The 24132-nt window shown below is 40.3% G+C and overlaps 1 protein-coding gene across 2 annotated transcripts in view; it reads right to left on the bottom strand.

Moving 5' to 3' along the window:
* Positions 1 to 23731, bottom strand: part of LOC140999153 (TOX high mobility group box family member 2-like) — an 88987-nt gene extending 65256 nt beyond the window's left edge. For both annotated transcript variants that reach the window (XM_073469429.1, XM_073469430.1), the window contains exon 1: positions 23219 to 23731. In XM_073469429.1, coding sequence (XP_073325530.1) covers positions 23219 to 23323 — 105 coding nt within the window. In that variant the 5' untranslated portion in view covers positions 23324 to 23731. The remainder of the gene's footprint in view (positions 1 to 23218) is intronic.
* Positions 23732 to 24132: the final 401 nt, after the last annotated feature.

Raw genomic sequence — 24132 nt, 5'->3', positions numbered from 1 at the left:
ACCTTTTTGGATGGATAGTAACATAAAGAGTCACTTCAGGTAAACTTCTGAATATATTTAAGGATTGTGGACCCCTTTCACTTAAACCCCTTTAACACTGAAACAGTAACACCCACTAACATCTGCCTTTTGTCTTCAAGAGGAAGGGTATAATCTGCATTTACTCCCTGGTCAAATGACTCTGCAGTAGTCACAGGTATTTATCGGCTTCAGCTCCGATAAATAGCTTCAGTTCAGTGATGAAAACATTAAACCCCGGTGCACTCATTTTCGCCCCTTTTCTGGGCCACACAATGATGCAGATTGATGCTCTGGATGTTGGTGCGTAAATGCTTGTCCAACCATCTCCTTCCGAGCAGCGGTCGAACATCATTCATTTCAGAGTTCGAAAGAGAAACTAAGGTAAAGAAACATGCTGTTTTCTGTTGTCTGGCAGCAGGTTTACCTGCATTTAAAAAACCTGAATAAACGCACTAATTTTGGTGTAAAAAATGTATTACAGTTAATTAAAGAGGGATCTCTTAATGGCAAGTATGAAAAGAAGGAAAAATTACAAAAAAATAATAATTTAAATGTTTATATGGGCATTTAAAAATGTGAATCTATCCTTTAATTGATGAGAAAAAGCAAAAATTAGAGCAAAGTCATAAAAGAAGTCCTCATTTCTGGGTCTGAACAATGTCTCATTTTTCTTTTCCCAAATCATTCATCATTTTATGACCCATTAGGGTTTATCTTAAAAACCCATTGGATGCATCTCAAACCGCAGTTTCAGATCCTCTGTTTCAGATCCTCTGTTGAATTTAAATATGAAATAAAGAGGAATGTTATAGTTACCGTTAATGTTTTTATAGATTCAACATATCCAAAACTGCAGTTTATGAGAATTTCATGTGATAACTGAACACCTTACAGTCATGTTAAAGCATCTCTGGGTTCAAGACACATTACAAGTCATGTCCAGTATCCAACCATATAGATGACTTCTATAGGTAGCCTACAGTGATCTTCACCATAGTTGAGTAACCTATAATGGACCTAGGTAAGAAAAGCTGTGATGACCCTTGACACCAACGACAAATGTGTGTTTTTCCTCCGTCACATTTACAAGAATCTTCACTGACACTGATAAGAGGTGAGATTTGTAACACACTTAAGGTGGTGCTGTGTTAAAGCAGGCAGCTCCCCTAACTGTGAAGGTGTAGGAGGCGCAGACTGTAAACTCAAAAGAGAGAGGCGTTTATTGTTGTCCCTCTCTCAGAAAACCAACACGTGAAAATGAGACTGATCTAACAACTTGCCACATTTTACATTGAAGTTTCTTATCTCGGGCATGCAGAAGAAAGTCCCTACATGAAAACACATGAAGTGCACCAATTTTCCCCTCTTTCATATTCTTCTCCTCCCCCTCTCTTGCTGACTCTCGTGCCATATGGCCTATTTTTACCCCTCGGTGTGGCATCTCAGGGTTTTCCTTGTCACCACCACGTTTCCTGTCATCAGGTACGGTTGAACGGTGCACTTACTGAAAGGGCCCTGACACTGTCTGTCTAACTGTCTCTCTCTCAGATGTGGTCACAGATCTTTGTCTTCCTATCCAGGTTTGTTTAGCCTTTTACAGTTCATGAATTAAGAGATAGCATCCCTCTATATATAGTATGTTAGTAGGGTGGAGTGTTATAGCCGTAAAATAATATCGCAATATCTTTAGCCCTTTATGCACAGATTATTTAATCACAAAGTAATATTCTTTAAATGTAATTCTTTACTGATAAACAAGGTGAAAATCATGGCAATAACTTTTTGTCAATATACGTCATTTTGAAGGAGTTACACAGATGTCCATTGCAGTGGACCTTGACAGGTAAACAGTTACAACATTTTTCAACTAAGTAACATGTCAAAAATACTTTCAACCAGATTTTAGTAATACTTTTTTTGTACATCTGTTCTGTAACTTAAAGTCATCTGAAGTGTATACATTTACAATGCTGTATCTCATGACGACAAAGAGATGCAAAGATAATAATCAACTGGAATTGTGGACAAGGCATTTGGGGGACGCCACCTGGTAATTGCGACATGGTACTCCAGCTTAAATGGTTAAAAATGGCTTCCAAATATCAACCCACTGTATTGGGGACCATGCATAAAAGGGTGAAGCCAGGGGTCGTCAATCGGGCGCCCAATAAGCATATGTTGCCTGTAGGGCACCTTAAACCTAAACTCTCTCCTTATACGTGTAATCCATTAAATGTAAAGCAGTGTTTCCCACACATATACTTTACTTGGGAGGGCCCAATTTTAGTATTTTGACCCACGGGGTCAGGCTATATGACGATATCTCTCAACATTTTGAAATCTCTTTATAAATAATAATCAAACTATGAGTATAATGAAAAATTACATCAGTATATTGTAAAACAGACTTTAAAACCAGGAAAAAACAATATATATTCAGTGTCACGATGTAACAATATCTCAAATCCAAGTCGATATATAGTCTCATATAATGATATTATATGTGAAGTACATTAACATGCTAAAGCGGAAATCATAAACCAAAGTATTAGAAAAACATTTCTTGGTTCACTGTCTCCTGTTTGTCTGCCTTTAATCCAGGCCCATGGGATTAGGATATTTACAGAAATAACCCTTTGTTTACAATTCACTAATCCAATCACCACGCTAAAGTTCATTCAATTTGTGCCCTGGCAGTGAACCCTCCTCCCCGCCCTGCTCCTCCACCCCTTACCCTCCTCCTCTAAAGCATATTTATCATGATGCTATATGCCCCGACACAACACTGCGTCTTTTCTCTCGCTGAAATGTGCAGAATGTGATATACAGTAGTGTGTGGCACAATGGAGTAATTGTGTTTTGTCCCTAGAGGGAAAGTATGTGAAGAGGAGAAATATCAGTGCAGGATGTGTGCTTTACCAGCCTCATAAGACAATGCAGTTGTGAGTGAGGCGAGCTATCAATGAGCAACTTGATTTCTAGGATGTAACTGTGTTGCCTGACCTCTATTACAGCATGCTTTGGTAGCTTTTCTAAGCTTTTTAATGTCAAGCCGTATCATATTTTCTTACTACAATATACTTTAATAACCTTTCTCTCTGCAGGGCAAAACAGTATATTAGGCCTATATATATTTCAAACTATCCCAAAATCAGTTCCAGATGTGTGTGAGAGGCTAAAATTCTTTTATGAAAGACAAATATACGTTTGGACTTGAGATGATAAACAATGAAATGCCAATAGACTGCATGAAGTTAGCTGTCCTCTTTGTGCTGCACCTCTCCTCTAGCGTGACGCACAGTGCCTCTTTTGTTCTGCCAGTCATTGCTTATGTTACTGTAGAGCACTAATGCACACAGATCGATAGCATACTTTCCATTTCAACACATTGAGCTGATGTACGGACACGCAGTTGGAATTGATCCCGTCCTGTCAACACAAAGTTTTAGCTCTGTATGTCTTTTTTCCCTGCTGCAAAATAAATGGTGTTTTTTATAAAAAAAAAGCTGTTTTCACAGCGTGTCCACAGTCTCGAAACCCCTTTGTAACTTGACATCTCTGTTTTACACGTTGAATAACTGCATTGCTGATGATGATGTAAGGCGAGGTGGGTGGGAGACGGTGCAAAGGAGGCAACACATCAATATCAAAACAGAACATCTGGCCCATTCACATGAATCAAATCTTGAAAACGATCCGTCACTTCCAAATGCCTTCTCGTGCACATTGTAGACCATTTATGATGAGGGTGGGAAGAGAAACTGGCTCAACTAAAACTATTGTGAATAAGCTGTAAAGTCACAACTGCCATAAAACATGTTAATACACCAATAAAACGACCGGTCTGAAATGTAAAGAAATCAAAAAAACAAAACAAACGCATGTCGTGTGTTGGTCTAGAACAAACAAACCCAGCAAAATCAATTTCCTCCCCCACAGGATGTCCACCGCATGCAAGTGGGTTTTTACGACCATGGCTGAAAGGTGCAAAAACACCAAGCATGTTTCAAGTAAGCAAAAGTATCAATCTGTAGTTTTAACAAGCTCGCAGTACAAGGTGCACACAGTCTGAATATGGTCTGAAACCTTTAACAGCATCAGGGCTGAAAACAGGAACTGGCTGGTCTCACTCAAATAGGTCATTGTGTGCAATATACTGTATGACTGATGACTGATTTAAGGGACTGTTTAAAATCTTAATCTTGAGCTTTTTTTTTTGTTTTGTTTCTGCAAACATTTTCATTTGCCGAACACAAAAAACACAAATGTTTGCCTTTCTCTTTCTGTTTCTCCTGGAGTTAGAGTTAAAAATGTCAAAGCATGTCATAAACAATTAAATCTGTCTCTTAACACCTCTGATCCTTCCTCTAAACGCCTCTTTGAGCCTGAAAAACAACAGCAGGAAGAATCAGAATATGAATTTCCCCCCCAGCTATAAATCATATAGTGGTCTTCTAAAATGATACATTGTAGGAGGAAACTCTTTAAATTTTTTGAAGCTCTCAGCCCACACAATACAGTAGGTGCTTCTGAGACCAAGATAAAATGTTTTTTAGTGATAACAATAAAACAGCTCTTCTTGGTTCGATGAACCAAACCATCAGCTTCTGAAAGGCAGCGATGGAAAGAGAGAAACAGAGAGAGGAAGAGCACTAATCTCATTACCTTCTCTTCCTGGCATGAGAGAATATTCATCTCTCTGTGGCAACTGGCAGGAGGGTAAAAAAAAAAAAAAAAAAAAAAAATTCAATCGCACATCCCACCATTTCATTTTGCCCACCATGTAATTAAATCAGTTAAATGTTATAAAAACATGTAAACTCCGTCAATGACTTTGAGCCATTTGCATTTTTAATCAGGCCAGATTAATTCTAATAAGCGAGCTGGGCTAAGGCGATGACAGAGCAGGCCTATTGTGTGTCTGTCACACTCATTTAATTCTGTCATTATGTCCCATATCCTATTATGGTAATTGGCTTTTTATTCTCAATCAACAACCAGCCAAGGCTATTAAGTAATAATCTCTGACTACTGCACTTTTAACCTGAAACGTGTTCGAAGTTTGCCACCTTAACAACAACAATCGTCTGATAAAAGATGGGAAAATGCACAAACAGTGCAATGCATTGGCTTATTCCACCCAGCCACTTGCTCCAAATGAAAAATGACTGTCAAGAAGCTGCATGTTGACACTTGGCATAGGGCGTAAAAGCAAACACATTAGATGGAGGAAATGGGAATCACCATCTTCCCCCTGCAAGGTAACTAAGCAGAGAAGACAAATGTGTCTGATGTGTTCAGCCATTTCCTCTGCTCCCTCTCGGGGGAGTCACTCGAAAACGAAATCTGTGAAGAAACCGGCCCTGCTGTTTAATTGAAAGACGCTGCAGCAAACAAATAGGAGAAGGGCGAACGGTTTACCTCCAGGGAGACATGCAGCAAGTCTCTGACAAAGGGATAATGATAGTGTAAGGGAAACTATGTAATCGTAACCATGCACAGAGCTGCACAAATAACTACAACACCACAGTTTATCAGAAAGATTCAATAATTAGAGATTGTTTTAGGTTATACTGACATTTTGAGGAGGAGCAGCCATCAAGGTAGTATGTTGTCTCCTTAGTTAAACCTCAATGGATGGCTGCAGTTGAGTAACTTTATCAGTTTTTCAAAACAAGAATATGATCAATAAACTGGTAACTTGTAACTGGATCTGCACCTCACAACACTTAACAGCAAAGTAGTACATCTAAATAAAGTTTAAAGGTCCACTATGTAGTTTTGAGGAAGAAACTTTCATCAAAAGAGAAAAATCTTCATTGACTGATTGATTCACTTTGGAGGATGGCTTTTTTTTATTCAGTTAAAAAAAATCATATTTTTGTTTGTATTATTACCTCATTAATATTGAAAATATTACATTTCTGAGTTTTACTTTTTTGAAAACTACATAGTGCACCTTTAGGTTTTGTGCAGTAAGCCAACAGCTAACTTTAATATAGGTTGATGTCACTGTTTTCAGTTACCATCTTTAGTCATCTCTTTCATCATTGAAGGTGAGTGGTTCTTTCGCTCCACCCAGTGAGGTTTAAATGAACCACACATCATCTCTGCTGCCGACAATAATAATGTCTGCACAAATAAAACTACATTCTGCACATCTATTCCTGGACTGTGTATCTATTGTCATGATATAATTTGTTCTATTATCACGTAAGGTCACAACTAGCCAAAAAAGGCAGAAACATTTTCTACATGCTAATGCCTCCTCGCACTTCAGCACACACCAGTTGTGCTCCCAGATTGCTGCCTCAGCAGCATCAGCAGAAAGGGGCAGTCACATGCAATGTATGTGTGTGTGTGTGTGTGTGTGTGTGTATGTGTTTCTATGCAAAGATGTAGGACAGAAAACGCCAACAAGTCACAACACTAGTCACTATGCACGAACTGTGGTGTCAAACATGTGGTCAGGGACATTTTCAGCTCAGTCACAGAGGAATTTCTTTGAAATACTCAAACAGAAAAATATACTTGAGCTTTTACAGCAATTGTTACATTTTTCTCAAAAGAGAAGAGGAAGTGGACGGTTAATACTGGTAGAAATAGATTAATCCCACTCGTTTTTAAAGATTTTTCAGTTTGAAAATGATTCATAATCTTATTCAACATGATCTAAGACTTGAATTAGTTTTGTGGAATGGTTACCACCCACTTCAAGAGCATGATTGCCAGTCTTTCACTGATTCATTATCAAAGTTAGTCTAGCTTTACTTTATAACACACTCAATTAAAAAAAATAATAGAAGACATCTTTTCATTTGTGTCTTTATAGGTTTAAGAACGTAAATATAATCAGACACAAGATAATACTGTTAAACTACCATTTTTATCTCTCTTTTACTGTAAATCCCTTTTGTTCGAGTTTGCTTTGGTTTTTAAATACCATACTCCTTCCTCTCAATTATAAACAGCAGTATTTGTCATTCATTTTTCATTTTATACCCAAGGAGATATTTCTCTGTTATTGTCTGCGGTCTGTTGATTTTATATGTAATTAAAATGAACTGAGAGGCTTGTAGGACTAAAAAAAAGGAATTACACAACATACTCATCCATACAATATAAAACATAGTCAGTCCTTTTGTCAGAAGCCAGTACAATAATGGAAAAAAAATGTCATCCATTCAATAGCTCAAACTGTACTGTAAACAATGTCAGGAAAGCGGTGGGGGCTGGGAGGGCTTTGTTTCAACAGAAGCCACCCTGATGCAATTGACGGTTGGACCTTTAATGTTTGCAGTTTCTTACTGGCTGCTGCTCTCCTCTCAACAAAACGCTCCAGCAGTCATTTCACTCATATTCTCAACTCTAAAATTAGCCGTTGAGTGCGGCAAGCTGTCAGTGTCGATTCAGTTGGACAGGTACGGCTAGAATGTATTAATTTTTCTCATATAGGACAAAAGTGCTTTTCCAGGTTTCAGTACCCCCCACTTTGCCTATATCCCTGTGCATTAGTGCCCTTTTAAGAAGCAGCTAGAAGAGATTTTCTCCAGCCACAAAAGACAGATGCAGGAAAAGCAAACTGAGCACGGCTTCTCTAACAGTTCAATAACATGTGTTGAAAGCCGCAGTTTCTCAACTCTCACTCGCTAATGTTATGAGTAAGTCAGATGTCTATCCACAGCGCGCAGCCGTTTCACACTCTCACAAGCCAATTTCACTTTTAGCACTCTAAAGACAAGATTTAATAAACCTTTTCATTTCACAGTCAGACCTTATGAAAGCGCCCGTATGGCCTCACAATTTACATTTTACTCACTATTTATCTGTAAAGAGGACTTAATAAGTTCCCTCTTGAGTACACACAAGGTGAGCGTTACTATGGGGACGCAGAGTGCTCCGCTGTGCTCCGTGGCACCGGGGCCTGCTCCATTGTGGCGACAGACAACAGCTGTCTTTACCTTTGGCAGGCAAACAGGCTCATTAAGGGCGGCCATGTTTGTTTTTGTGCCCGATACCTAGCCCTAAGCAAACACAGCCATATCTCCACTCCACAGCCCTTGCAGCCTCAACATTTCCTTCCCTATTGTGGAGGGAGGCCCTGGCACATTGAGCCTGCTGTACATTTTTTTTTTTCCCTGCGAGTTCTGGCTGAGCTGCCAGTGGCTCTCAAAGAATGCGTGCTTAATTGAGAAATTTAGTCTTGGTTAGAAGCTGATGAAATGCTGAAATACAGCTAGCACGGCGCTGAGTTGCTATGAATATCGTGCATGTGTTATATACATAATGTATGTCATTATACTGGCCGATATCACGTCTTGTGGTATGTCACAAGAAAGCCCTCTTTGTTTGTTGTGCTGTGGACGTGATAAAGGCGTCATTATTTGGTCTGCTCACAGCTAACAGTAAAATCTGCAGTGAAAGGTTTCATTCGCATATTTTCTCCTCTCTCAGCACTGTCTGCGGCTTGAGTGACAAGGCAGGTTGAATTCATAACGCTTTGACAAAAATTCCATTTAAGAGGGAAAATGGCATTGAATGTCATTCCATTACTGCAGACGGCAAACATGGGAACACTTTAACCCAGAAGGCATTCACATTAACTTATACAAAACAGCAGAAACACAATTTTTTTGGCTTTCCTTTAATATATGGAGTATTTTCAGCCGTAGCATTTCAAGAGTAGTCTTCCAAAATGTACTCACTTATTTGATTTCATCTCTTTTCACCATTTGTCAAGCCCAAAGTCACAATGCATTTTGAAATGAGTTCTTAATGTGGAGTAATGAGGCTGTCATGGCGAAGCAGTCTCTGCTTGTTTGAATTTGACTCATGTCGTAGATTCAATTAAATCAGCTGAAGTCAAGCTGGCCCCAGGCCAGATCGGTAATGGGTGACCTCATTCAAACAATGCACTGACATATTGAAACAATAAGAGGAAGGGCCTTGAGTCAGTTGCAAAAGCAAACTCCGCTCGAAAGCGATAAGGTAGAAAAATTACAGTGAAGTCACCAAGGTGTCTGAAAGATTTGTGTAGTCATGTGTCTTCTCGGGTGCTCAAGTAGGTTTCTCTTTTTTAATCCGTTTGGTTTCAAAGTTGTTGCTTGTGTAACACCTCACAGACAGGCTGACTGCATGTGTGTGTGTCTGTTTATCATTAAAACCACAGATCAAATGTAATGCAATAGTACTCAAGATGTAACAAATGCAAACATGGAAAAACAATCTTTTACTGTTAAAAGGATAAACATCCCTATTGCCAATACACTAGACCACATATGCTCTGTGAACTCTGACTCCCACTTCCTTCGCCTGTAATAATTGAAAACAAAAACTGCTCGAGCTTTACAGATAAAGACTACCTTGCAGATTTTAAACACAGCTGGCCCGTTTCTTCTGTTGGAGGTTTATTTGTCCTCAGAAGTCTAAACTGATTTATTTGGATGTTGAAATGCCTGGAATCTAAATCATGACACAAACACTCCCAAGGCTATGTAAACAAGCTTTCTAGTTCCAGTCTACAGCCACGCTTTCTGAGCAATAACTTGAGTGCCAAGGGCAAAAGCACTTCTCACTTTTGGACGGGTCTCCACTGTCACACAGTTATTAAGAGAGGTCGCTCCACAGTTTAGAGAAAAGGGAGAAGGTATTGCTAAAAGGCGTATTCTGACTCCCCTGTCAATGTTCAATCAATTACACTACTTATTTCAAGGTACATCTATAATTTATTATGTGCGAGTTTACAGTTTGGAAAGTCAGAAACATCCTGAGTGCTTTGTAGAATAAACAGAAACACGGTAAGAGAGACAAAACGGAACATCTTGCTTTACTCACTCTTGTTTCTCTATTCACCAGGGCAATAGCAGTTACAGTAAACAGATAAGAGAGTGCACACACACACACACACACACACACACACACACACACACACACACACACATACATACACACACATGTGCGTACACACTAACTAGTAACTGCATCTCATTAGGCGGCATTCCCTCTGGCCCTTATTCCATTAGAAATTAAAACTCGGGACAATTAGTGGCAAATTGGTCTCAGCTCAAGGCTCCGAGATGACTTAATTACAGGCTCATCTGAAAACTGTGTGATGGTTCTGTGCTGTTGCACATAGCGAATACCTGGATTACGGGTCAGTCACAACGAAGTTCAACAGATGGAAAATTAACAGCTGGAAAAACTAGTACTGTATACCAGAAAAATACAAATGAAGTCATCACAACGACGGAAAGGGTTTAATGAAGAGAAGACTAGGAGGTGTTGCTTTTACTTTGTTTTAAAGGTCCCACATTGTAGAAAGTGACACTCCCATGTCTTTTTGATTATAAAGCAAGTCTAGATGCTATTTGAGTACTGTGAGAGTATCAAAACGCTCAATCCACGTAAAAATGAAAGCTTCAAATGAGCTGTCAGGACTTCTGTAAGCTTGTGAGGTCACAACTATACAGTCACCGCCCTCAGCCACGCCCCTAGCACGACCGTGGTTGCAAAAACACTGGCAGAGCTGACATGGAAACACAGTGGGCAATGCATGCTCAGGCCTGTGAGAGCTGATCAATCAGAGCAATATGGGCATTTTGGGAGGGGGTGCTTAAAGAGACAGGCACTAAAATGGAGTGTTTAGATAGAGGGTGAATAGAGGTGCTGCAGCAATGGACAGTATGAGAGAAATAATGTGTTTTTTGAACATTAAAGCATGTAAACATTTTTAGTGGACATCTAAAACAAAAATATGTACCTGAAAATAAGCATAATTGTGATCTTTCAATGTTGAGAAATTAAAAAGCTACATGCAAGATGTTAGGGCAACTCTGCCGGTCATCTCTACCACAGGACAAACAAACGGGATGAAAGAGGCAAAAGGTCAAATGTTGATGGGTTCAGATTGCTCTGAACAGAGCCCTCGTTTCCTTGTTTATAAGACTGCTTGTTACTTCACTCTTAAGTTTTAGTTTGTCACTTCCTACAGACGGAGGGGTGTTCACATCTGATAAGAGTTTTACTTGTGAGACATATTCCAAATCTATTTGAACTACACTATTTTATAGCGCAGACCCATGTACTCATTTAAGCTGACAATACAGGTGTATTTTCACATAAAACATTTAGTAGTGCAGCTTTGATTTAGCAGTCAAACCTGAATGAAGTATCTTAGCCTCCATGGACACACAGAGCACAGAATGGAAGGTAATTCATCAAAATCCTAAAGGAACACATATAACTAACTTATTTTTTATCTGCCTTATCACTCTGCTTATGACAAGGACACAAAGAACATTTTTCTGTAATTGAACCAACTCCAGTTTATGTAACGACTGACCGTTCTGCCCTTCAAGCCAGAGAGAGAGAGAGAAAGAGAGAGCGATTTGATCGCTCCATGTACTCGCCCATGTCACGTGACACCATGTCCCATTATATTGTGATGTTGTCATAGGAGGAAAGGAAATGAAATGCCTTTCGGCTGTATGGCAAGTGTGTGTGTGTGTGTGTGTGTGTGCATGTGTGGCTGGATGGTGGGGGAGTCAGAGGTGTAAAAGTGAGCCAGTGTGTTTGTGGTTCAAAATTAGTTTGAAAGTCGTGCAGTTGTAATTGGGAAACTTTGCATTCTTTGCATGATGTCTGGTCTTCAACATCAACAAAAATGATCAAATATTACATAAAATATTACAATTAATGACAAAACTGTGCAACTCCAAAGCATTAAACTCTATGCGTAAGGCCAACATTAAATTAGCATGCAGACCAGCACTTTTTTGTGGATTTAGTGAATTCTTTTAGTGGATTCATGTGGATTACTCAACATGTCCTAATCCCTAATGACTGAAGGGTTGAATGCTAATGACTCCCAAAATGACATACAGGATATCGTTGACCGTCGGACCTTTGTTGTCACTTTGTTTTGCTAACACTGCAAAACGGTCACAATTTGGTTAAGTTTAGGACCCAAAACTACTGGTTTAAGTTTAGTATGCTACTTAATGGTCCACTTTCATTCCGAATATGTCAAATACTCACTCTTTGGTAACGCTAACAAACCCAAAGCGTCAGTGTTTGAAGATTTCGGAATGAGACTCAAAAATCAACTTTCTTATGAAGTGGACCTTTAAGTAGGAGTTACATTACGTACATGACATAAGTTAAGTGCGTTACCTAAGTAACTCAATATTGTTTACTTTTAGTTTCAAACTGGACACGAAGTTGATTTTAGCTTCTCCTGTTTGTGTTTGTTTGCTCATAAAAAACAAAGCAATATTCCCCACATGCGAAATTCACCTCTGCAATGCTTTTTGATTATTTTATCAAGACATTTCTCATGGTACACACTGTATACACACGCACACACACACACACACACACACACACACACACACGACAGCTGAATGAAGATGAATTTTCATTTGTCTTTCTGGGTGGGTGGTTTTTTTACACAAACGTGGATAAGACCAATTTTCTCCGACATTCTGAGTTGTTATTCCGTCTTCAGAGGGCATTCGTGTGAATTTTCACAATCGGCAAACGTTCTTCCGATAATTCTGACAGCACACGTATGCACAGTTAGATTGTCTCATCTTGATTGTCTCTGGTCCTGGCCATGACTTTGTCTTGGTTTAAGTGGTCTTGACTACAGTACTGATAATGACTGACAACCACTGAACTACACAAGTGATTGACAACCAGTGGACCCAATCAAACCAGCAGCAGAAACAGGAAATAGACGTCTAACTAATATAAGCTAACGCCTGGTGTCACGAGTCTAGAGTCCGATTTATCTCCTGCTGCTGTTTTCCTGCTTTACTTTGTGTCTCTGCTTCCTGTACCCACAAAAAACACCTACATGCAGATTGAGATAAAGAGCCATTGGTAGCTATTAGCTACCTCAACTCTTAAAAGCCTTCTAGTTCTGCCAATAATCACCGTGCTACTTGAGCACTCTGAATGTAGCTCAGTTTTGCATTTTGATACATTTTTATGCAAATGTAATGCCTGATGGTATATGAGCCTTTTGAAAGCTTGTTTCCTACATGGCAGCAATATGAAGAGATATCCCTATGAAACGCAGTGCCTTTATCTCATCTGTGTCTGAGTAAATGATGGCTCATAAGACCTCCTGCGGTGGCTCTGGAGGTTAATGAGTTCAACCACACATTGCAGAAGTTGTTTATTACTTGTGGCTGGTGTCTATGACAGTACTGTTATCATGTGCACTCATAGTGATAAAATTCAAAACAGTTTACAGATACTCTTCCTTCGATGATTCAAATAGCGCATACTGTAAGATGTTTATGAGTTGGCAACGAGATAAAGAGGAGATAAATGCATACTGTTTCTATATGGTTGGTTTTATTATTGCTTTCATGGGTTCCTTTATGTAAAGGGGATTTTTTGTTGAAACCACAAGGCGTGCCAAAATTTTTTAGGGGAAACACTGCACGCATTCAAATCAGCGAGTAACACTTTAAACCTGCCTTTCACCTATACATTTTCTGGAGACGGCTGAATCTTTTGCTGTAAAAATGTACCACATTGCATCATCATTCTCCACCCGATATGTAGACAGTTTACTTGACTTGCTGTCATAATCCCAGTAAAGCCAGTAATTATATAACTGTGTCCTGTAAACATGGCTACTGTTTTACACGTGTTGATAACCACATCTAGATACCAAGAAAAGGAAACGTTTCTCAGTGTTTAACAATGGAAAAATTGCAGACAATGAGCGATGAAAGAAGCTGTTGTTTTTTTGCAGCAAGTCACCGTGTCAGTTGAGAATTTCCTTTGTGTCGACGATGTGTTCGGGGGATGTTGCATGAATGGGCAGTCAGCATTTAGGGTTCAAAAGAAAACAGCAGCCTGAGCTCCTGTCTGTGTGAAAACCAAGGCTACGGTGCTCTGTATCAAGTGCCATTGTTTTGGTAATAGTAAACCTGGGGCACTTGCCAGGAGGCATTAGTCATTCATCTAACAAGTTCCACAAAACAAACCACAAAGTGCTCCACTGTCGACTTCCTCTTATTGAATTCTGAGCACATAAGCACATTTCCAAGTGTCTTACAGCAATGTATAGACTTTCTGATGACTAGCTACCTGAAGTATGGCTGCCATGTTTGTTTATTTGTGTGTTTTCCTGACAGGAAGCCGGCTTGTTTGGTAGCACGCGGGAGAGAATGAGGAGAGAGAAGAAGGGAGGTGGCGGGTGAAAGGCGGATAGGAGGGGATTAGGGCGGAGTGCAATTTTTCAGCAGGCCAGGCATACGACATGATCTCTAATTACCCACAAAGCACTGTGTAACCCGAGCCACAGATTAGGCTGCATTATCAGGCTTAATAAAACATGACCATCTCTCAGTTTCACTCCCTTTCCCTGCCCTGCTGCCACAAACATTTGTTCCTGGTTATGACATTCACAATGCCTTTGCTAAGCAAGTACGCCAACTTTAACTGTTGCAGTTTTGACTGCAGAATCTCAAAATCTGAAGTGATTAAGATAAAGACGAAGATCACAAAAAGTTTTGATATACAAATTTGAATTCATATTTTAGACTTCTATCTAGTTTTTGTGTAAAATATTTGAGAGTTTTACCTCTTTGAGCCTCGAGCAACCTTTGGTCAAACTCATTTCAAGCTTCAAAACCACTGGTTTATTATATCAAAGTACTTTGAATTTTATAAACTTAGCATAAGTAAAGTGGAGTAAAAAGTACAAAAAAATAGAGTGGAGTTGAAGTATAAAATAGCCATAAAATGAAAAGACTCAAGTCCAAGTACTTCAAATTTGTACTTAAGTACAGCACTTGAAACCAATGTATATGATATGGCAATTTAACATGGACATGGGTACTTATACTCAAGAGCTGAAAGAAATACTAAGATCTTATATTTGTAAGAGTATCAATACCAAACTGTAGAAATACTTGTTACAAGTTCAAGTTACGCATTTAAATTTTGGAGTAAAAAGTACAATATTTGCCTCTGATTTATAGCAAAGTAGATGTGTAAAATAGCATAAAATTGACATAAAAATGTACTTAAGTAGAGTACTTAAGTAAATGCTGTATACTTGGTTACTTTCCACCACTGCTTGTTCTTTCCATACTACATTCTGTTGTACTTTATATGTAAAATTTTCAGACTTTGACCTGTTATAGAGCATTTCTACCGTGTGGTACTGTTACTTAGGTGCACTATGTAGTTTTGGGGATCAGAAGAGAAAGATCTTCATTGACTGATTTTTTTTATGCCTAAACAAACTCAATATACAAACTCTCTTTGTTTTCATGACTCAGTAAGCTAAATAAACAAACTTCAAACATTAAAGGACAACACAATGTCATACTGTTTTACTTTATCTATATTTGGCGGACCCCGCCACCTTTCTGGCTTCAAACAGTGTTCTGGGGACCTTATTATCTTCTGAGAACAGCTTGTTTACTCAGTTATGGAAAAAATAATTACTTCTGAGTTTGTATTGTTACCTCATTAATATTGTAAATATCAAAATTCTGAGTTTGAATTTCTTCTCCAAAACGACATAGTGCTCCTTTAAGTTAAGGATCTGAATACATCTTCCACCACTGCTAATTTGCCAGCTACACGCACAAAACCATGCATACACACACATATGCACACACATACACTTTACTTGCCTGGTTCACGTGGACTGTGCCAGTAAGTGCTGCTTTAGGCTATGGTTTTTCACTACTGTCTACTGTGTTATTAACAATTCTATAAAAAGATCTGCTCAAGTTTCCCTTTCCTGTGTGTTAACAACCCTACCGAGCTGCTGTGAGGTTGTCGAGGCCGAGTTAAGAGAAAGAGGCAGTCAAAGAAAGATGGAGTCCTCGACAGCATAACACCACTGGCCGTATATCAAAATTTCCAAAATCCTACTTTTCTTTCCTCTGTTTGTTTTTTCTTAGCGACATCAGTCATCGATGTGGCTCGTGGCCAGCTTGAGACTAAATAGGACGACAACACAAAGAGAGGGCCTCTTTCTCTCACTTTCCCTCCCTTTTCTCAACCCACAAGTCTCCTCTAACCTCTCTACCTCTGTTTTTTCTTTAACAAAATCCAGCTCTTTTCTTTTCTCTATCCATAACTCTACAGCAACTTCTTCCTGTTTTAGGCGATTCCCATGTCTTAAACCAAAGATAATAACTGTGCAAGAACTAAAACCATAGTATTACCACTGTACTTTCTGTCACACTTCTCTCTCTGCCCATTGTAAACGATCATGGAGCTCATCATTAGCTCTCAAAGAGGAAGAATGAGCCACAGTTTGATTACCTCGGTGGCTCTGTGGGCTCCCGCAGTCTCTGCTGACTGGATTGGACGCAGACGATTACAGCCTTGTGCTTGCAATTATATCTGCCTGCTAAATATGTCACACATAATAAACACATGCTCCTGACAGACGAGGGACAAGGCGAGACAGTCACAGCTGGGGAAAGAGGAAAAGAGAGCAAATTCAGGATCATATGGATTTATCAGCCCTGTCGTCCTCAAGTGGCAAACTCTCGCAGTCCAAATCAATGCATGTCAGTGAACTAATGGAAGACACCAGCGCTCAGGTTAGAATTTAAAGATCTGCTAGTGATTGGAAATCTAAAAAAAAAGTATCCTGATTGATCGCCCAAAAGAATAAGACTGATGAAAAATACTCACATTACTGTACTTTTTCTGAGCTTGGACCTATAATTCAACTTTCATATGGGTACTGTCCCTGCAGGCCGCAGCACAAACATGGCACTGACACCAGGCCGATAATATTTGTAAAGGATATTCAGTGAAAACAAGGGAGGGAAAGAGCCTTAAATCCCAGGCAAGGAGCTTATACCATGGCCCATGATGTTTGCACAGGACATACCTCAGGAAGCTGAGACAACTGGGAATGTTTGTCCAGCTTCCAGCCTCTTCCATGCATACATACATACAGTACATACAGCACAACCCATACAGCTCACTTCGTACATACATACATATACACTGATATATATACTGTAAACTGGATATACATACTTCATATCACACAGTACATAGGCCTATCACCATAATTAACTACTTATCGTACATACGTTTTATCTTATTAACTTATAGACGTGTGTACAAGACCTCATTAAGTTTTTGCTCTCAATATTGCCAGTTGTTTAAACATGTGCGATTAAGTGACTTATCCATGATTGTTTTACCCCGTTTCCTCAACATTGCGAGAGGGCGTTTTTCATCATTTTTGTTAATTTTGTTAATTTCTTACGGAATAACAGTTTCTGAGTAAGTTACAAAGTGCAGAAACAAGTGATTGGGGGCGGAGTGGCTGTGACAGAGACACCATTCACCCTAAAACAAGACACTGTAGTGTCAAATTGATTTTGAAGCTGATATTTTAAGGTTCAAAAGTTACACACTGTTGCTTTAAATACAGGCTTGATTGGATTAAATTGGACTGTTGGGCCTTGGCGGAGGTATGCACTCCACTGAGTGCCTTCTGCTTGATTTTTTTTTAACCTTCCAATTCCAATGTCTGATTATTAAGAATTAAACATTCATTGCTCTTTGAAAAGGGTGCACTTGCATTGTTATGCTATTATTTTGTCACATCAGTGGCATAAAGTGGTGTTAAAATGACAATAATACATTTAGCACAATTATTTCTGGGTCAATATAGTAAGCAGTAGTAGCACATACAGTACATAAGCCTTCCGTAGCTATGCTGTACATATATTTACAAGGGCTGTAACTGGTGATTATTTTAATCACTGATTCATCTGTTAACTCTTTTATCAGTGAATAACATTCCAGATCCCAAGGAGGCGACTTCAAATGGCTTTTTTAAAAACCCTGCTAAGATTCAAAAGTCAAAAGTTTTTTCATTTAAAAATGACGTAAATCAGAAAAACATTTCCTGTCAACTGGCTAATCTAACTGACTTATCAGATCAGCACATACAGTGTATACTGTACATATATACATGGCCTATATAAAGAAGCTCTCTTGGCACTCTTACGCTCCTTCCTGTTTGTCTACATTTGTTTGCCTTTAGCACAGAAACACTGGCTGGCTTCTGTAGGAGCTCATATGTACAATATCTGTGTTATGTTGTATATTGTAGCTTTCCCAATGCATATGGCAAAACAAAATAAAAATTGCAGTGAACTCATGTTAAAATCTCAAAATACTGTAGCACAGCTCAAAACTCCTAGAAAAACAACCATATTACATTATGAGAGATGACCAACATAGATAGATAGATAGATAGATAGATAGATAGATAGATAGATAGATAGATAGATAGATAGATAGATAGATAGATAGATTCACCATGCCATCACATGTCCTTCCCTCTGAGCATTTGCAGCCATTAACAAACATAATCAACATTTAACTAAACACCCATGGGCCTACTCTGCAGCAGGTGCTGCCTCTGTTTCTTTTCCTTTCTTCTTCTGCAGTAAGAATGAGAATGCCATCGCACTGCCCCATGGGAAGGCCCAGGCTGACTAATGTAAGCACACTACAGCGGGGCGGCTGGTCTTAATTACGGTAACAGACGCTGAGGGGGACGCGCTGCTACCCACCGACGAGCAAGTAGCTCAGCAGTGCCAGGGCCAATAATTAGCACATGGGTAAACCCCCCACCACCGCCACTACCACACACACATTCATACTGTCACTCTCATAACCTACATCAAACACAAACATTTAAAGGCCAAACAAAGAGGTATTTGAATGGGGAAAAAATCCATTCATGATCCAGAATCACGTGTCTCATTTCCTTTCATCAATATTTACGTCTGCCTACATCTATCAGAACTAATCTCAAAAGATCCCCAAAATGATGTAGACACCTTGTCAGGAGAAGGACTTTTCACAGAGTCACCTACAGTAAGTAAAAAGAAATATATATATACGAGGCAAGAAATCTCTGTGCCATATGCCGGCTGTGTGACTCAGCCAATGTCAGAGCCAATTCCAGTTTTATTGAAATGATTTCAAATGGTTGGAATCCCTATTAAAAATCTGCTCCGTGTGTCGGGGCGGGGAGAATATGATTTAGTGGCTGTTTTTTGCCCCCTGCTCGCTGTGTGTCACCGGCCCTTACTGTGGTATGCATGGCCTTCCTCTGCACGGGGGCTATGAAAGCAATTGTGATTGTGATTCCGTAGTCAGCAAAACGCTTGAATGGCCCCGAGTTAGCATGCGCACACACACACACACACACACACACACACACACATAGACACAGTCCCCATACTGGGCCACTGATTACTTCAACCCATTTGACTCTCGCTCATCCTTTGATTCTCCCTTTCTGCCTCTCTGTCACATACCACAGAGTTTGTCATTAGCTAATAGCGACAACACCACTCAACATGAACATAATACCGCAGCCTGCATCACAGCCGCTGGTTAATTCGTCAGCCATGTTTAAGTACTCAAGGTATTAAAAAAAAAAAAAACACCTTGTACATATAACTAAAACTAACAACAAACATGTTTATTCAAGAGCTTGTCTCGCTTGAGTATGATCATATGATGGGAACTGACTGAATATGTTAATGCAAAGCAATCAAACCCTTTGCTCAGTGTACACAAAGGCAGTCCTGTAATAAAAAAATAAAACTAAGATAAGGCATTCAAATGGAGCGCATCACTCCCCAGCTTATCTGAGGCAGAGGAGACCACCAAGTAACAAAGCCAGCTCTTCAGTCATGCCCTATCTAAGCAGATATCAGTTGTTGGGAGGATATATGAGCTGGGTGGGGCTTGGATGTATAAACACAGGGCCTACTCTAGTCTGTGCTCTATTGCTATACTGTAGGCAGCAGCTCAGCTCAGCTCACCTCAGCTGCAGCAGCAGCAGCAGCAGCAGTCTGCACTGTTTGATTAAGGTATTCAAATAAAGAAGCAGACACTGTGTTCCCATTTCACAGAGCAAACTGACAAACAAGTCACCACAGCACAATTACAGCTGCACATGTTGCATAAGACGCATCTTTACACTTTAAATGCTTTTTAAGAGACAGAAAGTACAAATTAGTGCAGTATTTACATACTTTATATGAGCATGTAAGGCAGCATGATAACATGGCACAGTTTCTTGTTACCATCAGAGCACAAAGCTGTTGGCATTGTTCTGTATAGTTCTCCTTGGCTGTCTGAGAGTGGCACAGTAATAAAAGCCACGCACACTCACAGCGAAATAAAGTGAGTATTGAAAGTATTGAAGTAGACATCTTCAGGGTTATTTATGGATCCCTCTGAATCATCTCAATCTGCACTTGAAGTACCTTCCCTGTTCATTTCATGCATCTCTTTCTTTGCGTTCTTCACCTTTTTTTTTTCCTGCTCTACAGCGCTGAAGTTCTCAGTGAATACAGTCGTAGCCAGCAGCACAACGATTCATGTCATTTAAGCAGCGCCAGTCGATGACAGACGTTGGTTCACATCTCCTCCTCGCAAGACGTTTCTGTTGATCGTGGACAACACCGCCTCGGTAAAGGAAGTGATTCACACAGCGACTGGTGATCACAGTAATTATCAGCACATTGAAGAAGGTGAAAGAAAAGAATGCAACCAGAAGCTCCAAATGAGCAGTGTGACAAAGGCTGAAAGCATGAAAAGCAGCACACGTGTTCCCTGGAAGTCACATAAACTCGCTAATTACTCAAACTAGGCTCGTGTCCGCGCACAGCAAAACAGGTTTGCAAATAAACAGACTATAAAGCGAAAATAACAGCACATGCTCATTTTATCCAATTAAGCTTGTGTGTGACTCAGATTAACACTGTAAATTTCACAGCGATAAAAGGAGAAATGTTTTCTCAGGCTGTAAATTGCTTTAATAAAAAAAAGAAAAACAGAAAAGTGGAGCAGCCAGAGAGAAATAATTGCTAAATCTCAATATGGTTGCCAAATTGTAACCATCCTACCAAAAGCCTCTTTTTATTCAAATTATTTTGACTCTTTTCCAATAATATCATCCCCAAAGAATACTCTCGAGTTCAACAAATTCACCAACAAATTCGCCTACAAACCAAAAAATCCACACAAATATGCACAACGAGCCCATAAAAAAAATTGACCTTAATGCTATGATTAGCCTTTTTGCCTCCACGCTGCTTCAGAGAGTGACCTGGGCAGAATTAGAAATTGGCCGAGCAGGCCTGTCAGAGATGATTAGCAGCAGGCAGATCTGATCCGTAGATACAGTACCTACATAACAAATCAGATGTCTCTTTAATGCCACAGCCGGTTTGACAAGCCTTTTGAGGAGAGGAACTTGACCTCGTGCGTCGTGTTAACAGGACACCAAATGATCCCCGCTGCTCCCCCCGGCCTTCATTTGCATTGCTAGTGTAGGTAGTTAGTGTTACACGTGCGGTGATGAGCAAATTGGAGAGAACCCCACTCCCTCCCTCAAGCAAAGGGAGATCTCAATAATTCAAAATGAACACTTGTCATCTTTTGAGGGGCGCCACACTTTTGGTATCAGTGACAGTTGTTTGGTGTCACTTTCTCCCTGGTGAAAGCACTTTATATCACTTCATATCTTGCGGCTTTGTTTCCAGGATTCATGCAGTGTGCGGATATCAGCATATTCTTGGGATTATCCGCATGGAGGATGGTCCTAATTCGTTTGACCTACAAAAAAGATAGCCCGTGTGCGGAGAAGACAGTTATATGAGCCCATTTGTGTGTCACAGGTGTAAACCGGCCTTATCGGTAAATGTTTTATGCACATCGACCTTATTTCATCTGCGAATCAGGCTCAATAAAACTGTCTCCTGCTTGTTTTTATTGTTTTTTTGTTGCACCAAACATGCAAAATGTGGCCGTAGCACCATTTTTTCAAACAGGGACATGATGTTTTCAGTTGATAACTGGAATTTTCCGTTCAGTTACAGAGATTTTCCATGTGCCCACACAGCGAAAGACAAACATCCCCAACTGTGTGTATTCCACGCATTGTCATACCTGAAAGCCATCTTTATCTGAGAAGAAGAACTCCATCTTTATCTCCTCGAGCTTCATCTGCAGCAGCAGCAGGTCAACAACGAGATGCCTGTTGAGCTGTAACGTTCCCACCACGGTAAGTGGCAACAACAGAGTCTAATTCTGCGATTACAGATGGCTGAGACCCTGGTAGCACGGGTGGAAGCTGCAACTTTGTTAATTAAACAGTTTAAAATAGTTTTCCTGGTGTTTCCACAGGGTATATCTTGCGTTTGTGCTGCTCATTAGTACTTTTCTGTGAGCTTATCTTACTTTGTGGGGTTTTTTATCTCCTGCAGTATGGCAGGCTTTCAATTCAATGCGCCTAAAGACCAATTCTTTGGTTCTTTACCACAGGATTATTAAAGATGGGATGATGACTTGATTTTTTCTTTGACAAAACATCAATAAGGTTGTTTTAAATGCCACCTGCGCACTTGCAGTGGAGTGAGTGCAGGTCACAAGCCCAACAGCGACGGGGTGTCAACCCTGACTTAAGAGTAAAAGAGTGATACTTGTAGCAGCCAGACTCTGTGGTTTCTCCTTACAAAGTAATTAACACAACATTACTGGCACACATCCATTTAATCGTTCAACTCCCAGCGGATAAAGAAAAAAAAAACATGTAAGCTATAAGAAATCATTGAGAGGGAAGATAATGCTGGAGCACAGAGCAGCAGAGTGAGGGCAGTATGGATTCTATACAGCCTCTGGTATTCCACATCGGGTGGGACACTTAATGCCAGCTTTGTGCAAAAACACAACTGCACGATCTCACCGGGGAAAATAACATAATCACCATGTTGGCGAGAGGAAAAAGAAAGTTGGACTACACGCTTTTCTTTTCAGCGACAAAATAGAATGATTGCAGGTTTCAAACACAAACCCCGCGTCTGGATTAAAAGGCAGTTCATCCCACAGCTCGGGTCACTTTTTACTTGCTGACACTTGACATTGTGTGTGTTTGTTTGTTTGTTTTTTAAGAGTGAGCGCCCCGTGGATAAAACGCATCCAAAAGCGTGCGTTTTTTGGGCACTGCGTGAATGTTGCAGGCTTGTGGCTATTGGGCTCATATGGAGAGACAGGTGAGACAAGAAGCGTTTCGATGCACGAGCAGCACACACACAGAGACACACACACACACAGAGAGAGACACACACACACTGAGAGAGAGCTTGTTATTTACCTTGTTCGAGTGGTAATAGTCCAACGAGCTCAGACAACTTGGATCAGTCGGTAGGGAGCATGAACCCACATTTGCCGGGGGCGCAGGATAAAATCTCACGTCCATCTCAGGTTGTGCGAGACTGAAGGCATGAAATCACTTTCGGCGTCTTTTGACTCACTATTGTCTCAGCAAACACAACGCCGGAGCAGGAGGACACACGCGCGCACGCACACGGAGCAGAAGAAGTGGGGGAGTGTGTGCTCGGTACTCTTCCCTCACATCCGTTCGCGGCCGAACTTCGGCACCAACTCTGGTGATGATGCGCAGTCCTCCTCCAGGATGCGAAGCGCTCACTCACTCAAAAGCGCAGAGGACACAATTTCATGGAGACACACGTGTTGGCAAAACTATCCCGTTGAGCAAATAAAAGCAAAAAAAAACCCCTCCAACTTAGATCCTCTCTTTTTTTTCTTTCTTTTTCTTTTTATAAAACCTGTGTTAAGTCAGCAGCTCGTGAATGCGCAGCCTCTTGTTTCCCCCCACTGCTCTCAGGACTCCACACGGGCTTTGTTATGGAGGTGCATATTCTTGCATTGGTTCCAGTACAGAAGTGGTTGGACTTCCCTCTGCCATGCGACCTCTGCCGATAATAAACGGGAAAGAGGAACGGAGGGAGAAGGGGGAGGGGAGATTGGTGGCTGCCTTGGCAACCGCTCTCCTTTCTGCAACTGCGCGCTTCTGATTAGCTGGAAATGTAGTGGTGTGCACGGCTGTGCATTATAAAGCGCACTCTGCCTCCATCAGGGCTTCATAAAGGGCTTCCATTTGGGTTATTGTGCCAAGGCGGATGGGAGGAGGTTGCACGGAGTCTCTCTCTTGTAGTTCTACCATGTTTTTATTATGTTTTTCTTTAATATTATTATTTTATTTGC

Source organism: Pagrus major, chromosome 7 (genome assembly GCF_040436345.1).
Source record: "Pagrus major chromosome 7, Pma_NU_1.0".
Classification (NCBI taxonomy): Eukaryota; Metazoa; Chordata; class Actinopteri; order Spariformes; family Sparidae; genus Pagrus; species Pagrus major.
The sequence above is the reverse complement of the archived record's forward strand: the minus strand, read 5'-3'. Positions and strand labels throughout refer to the sequence as shown.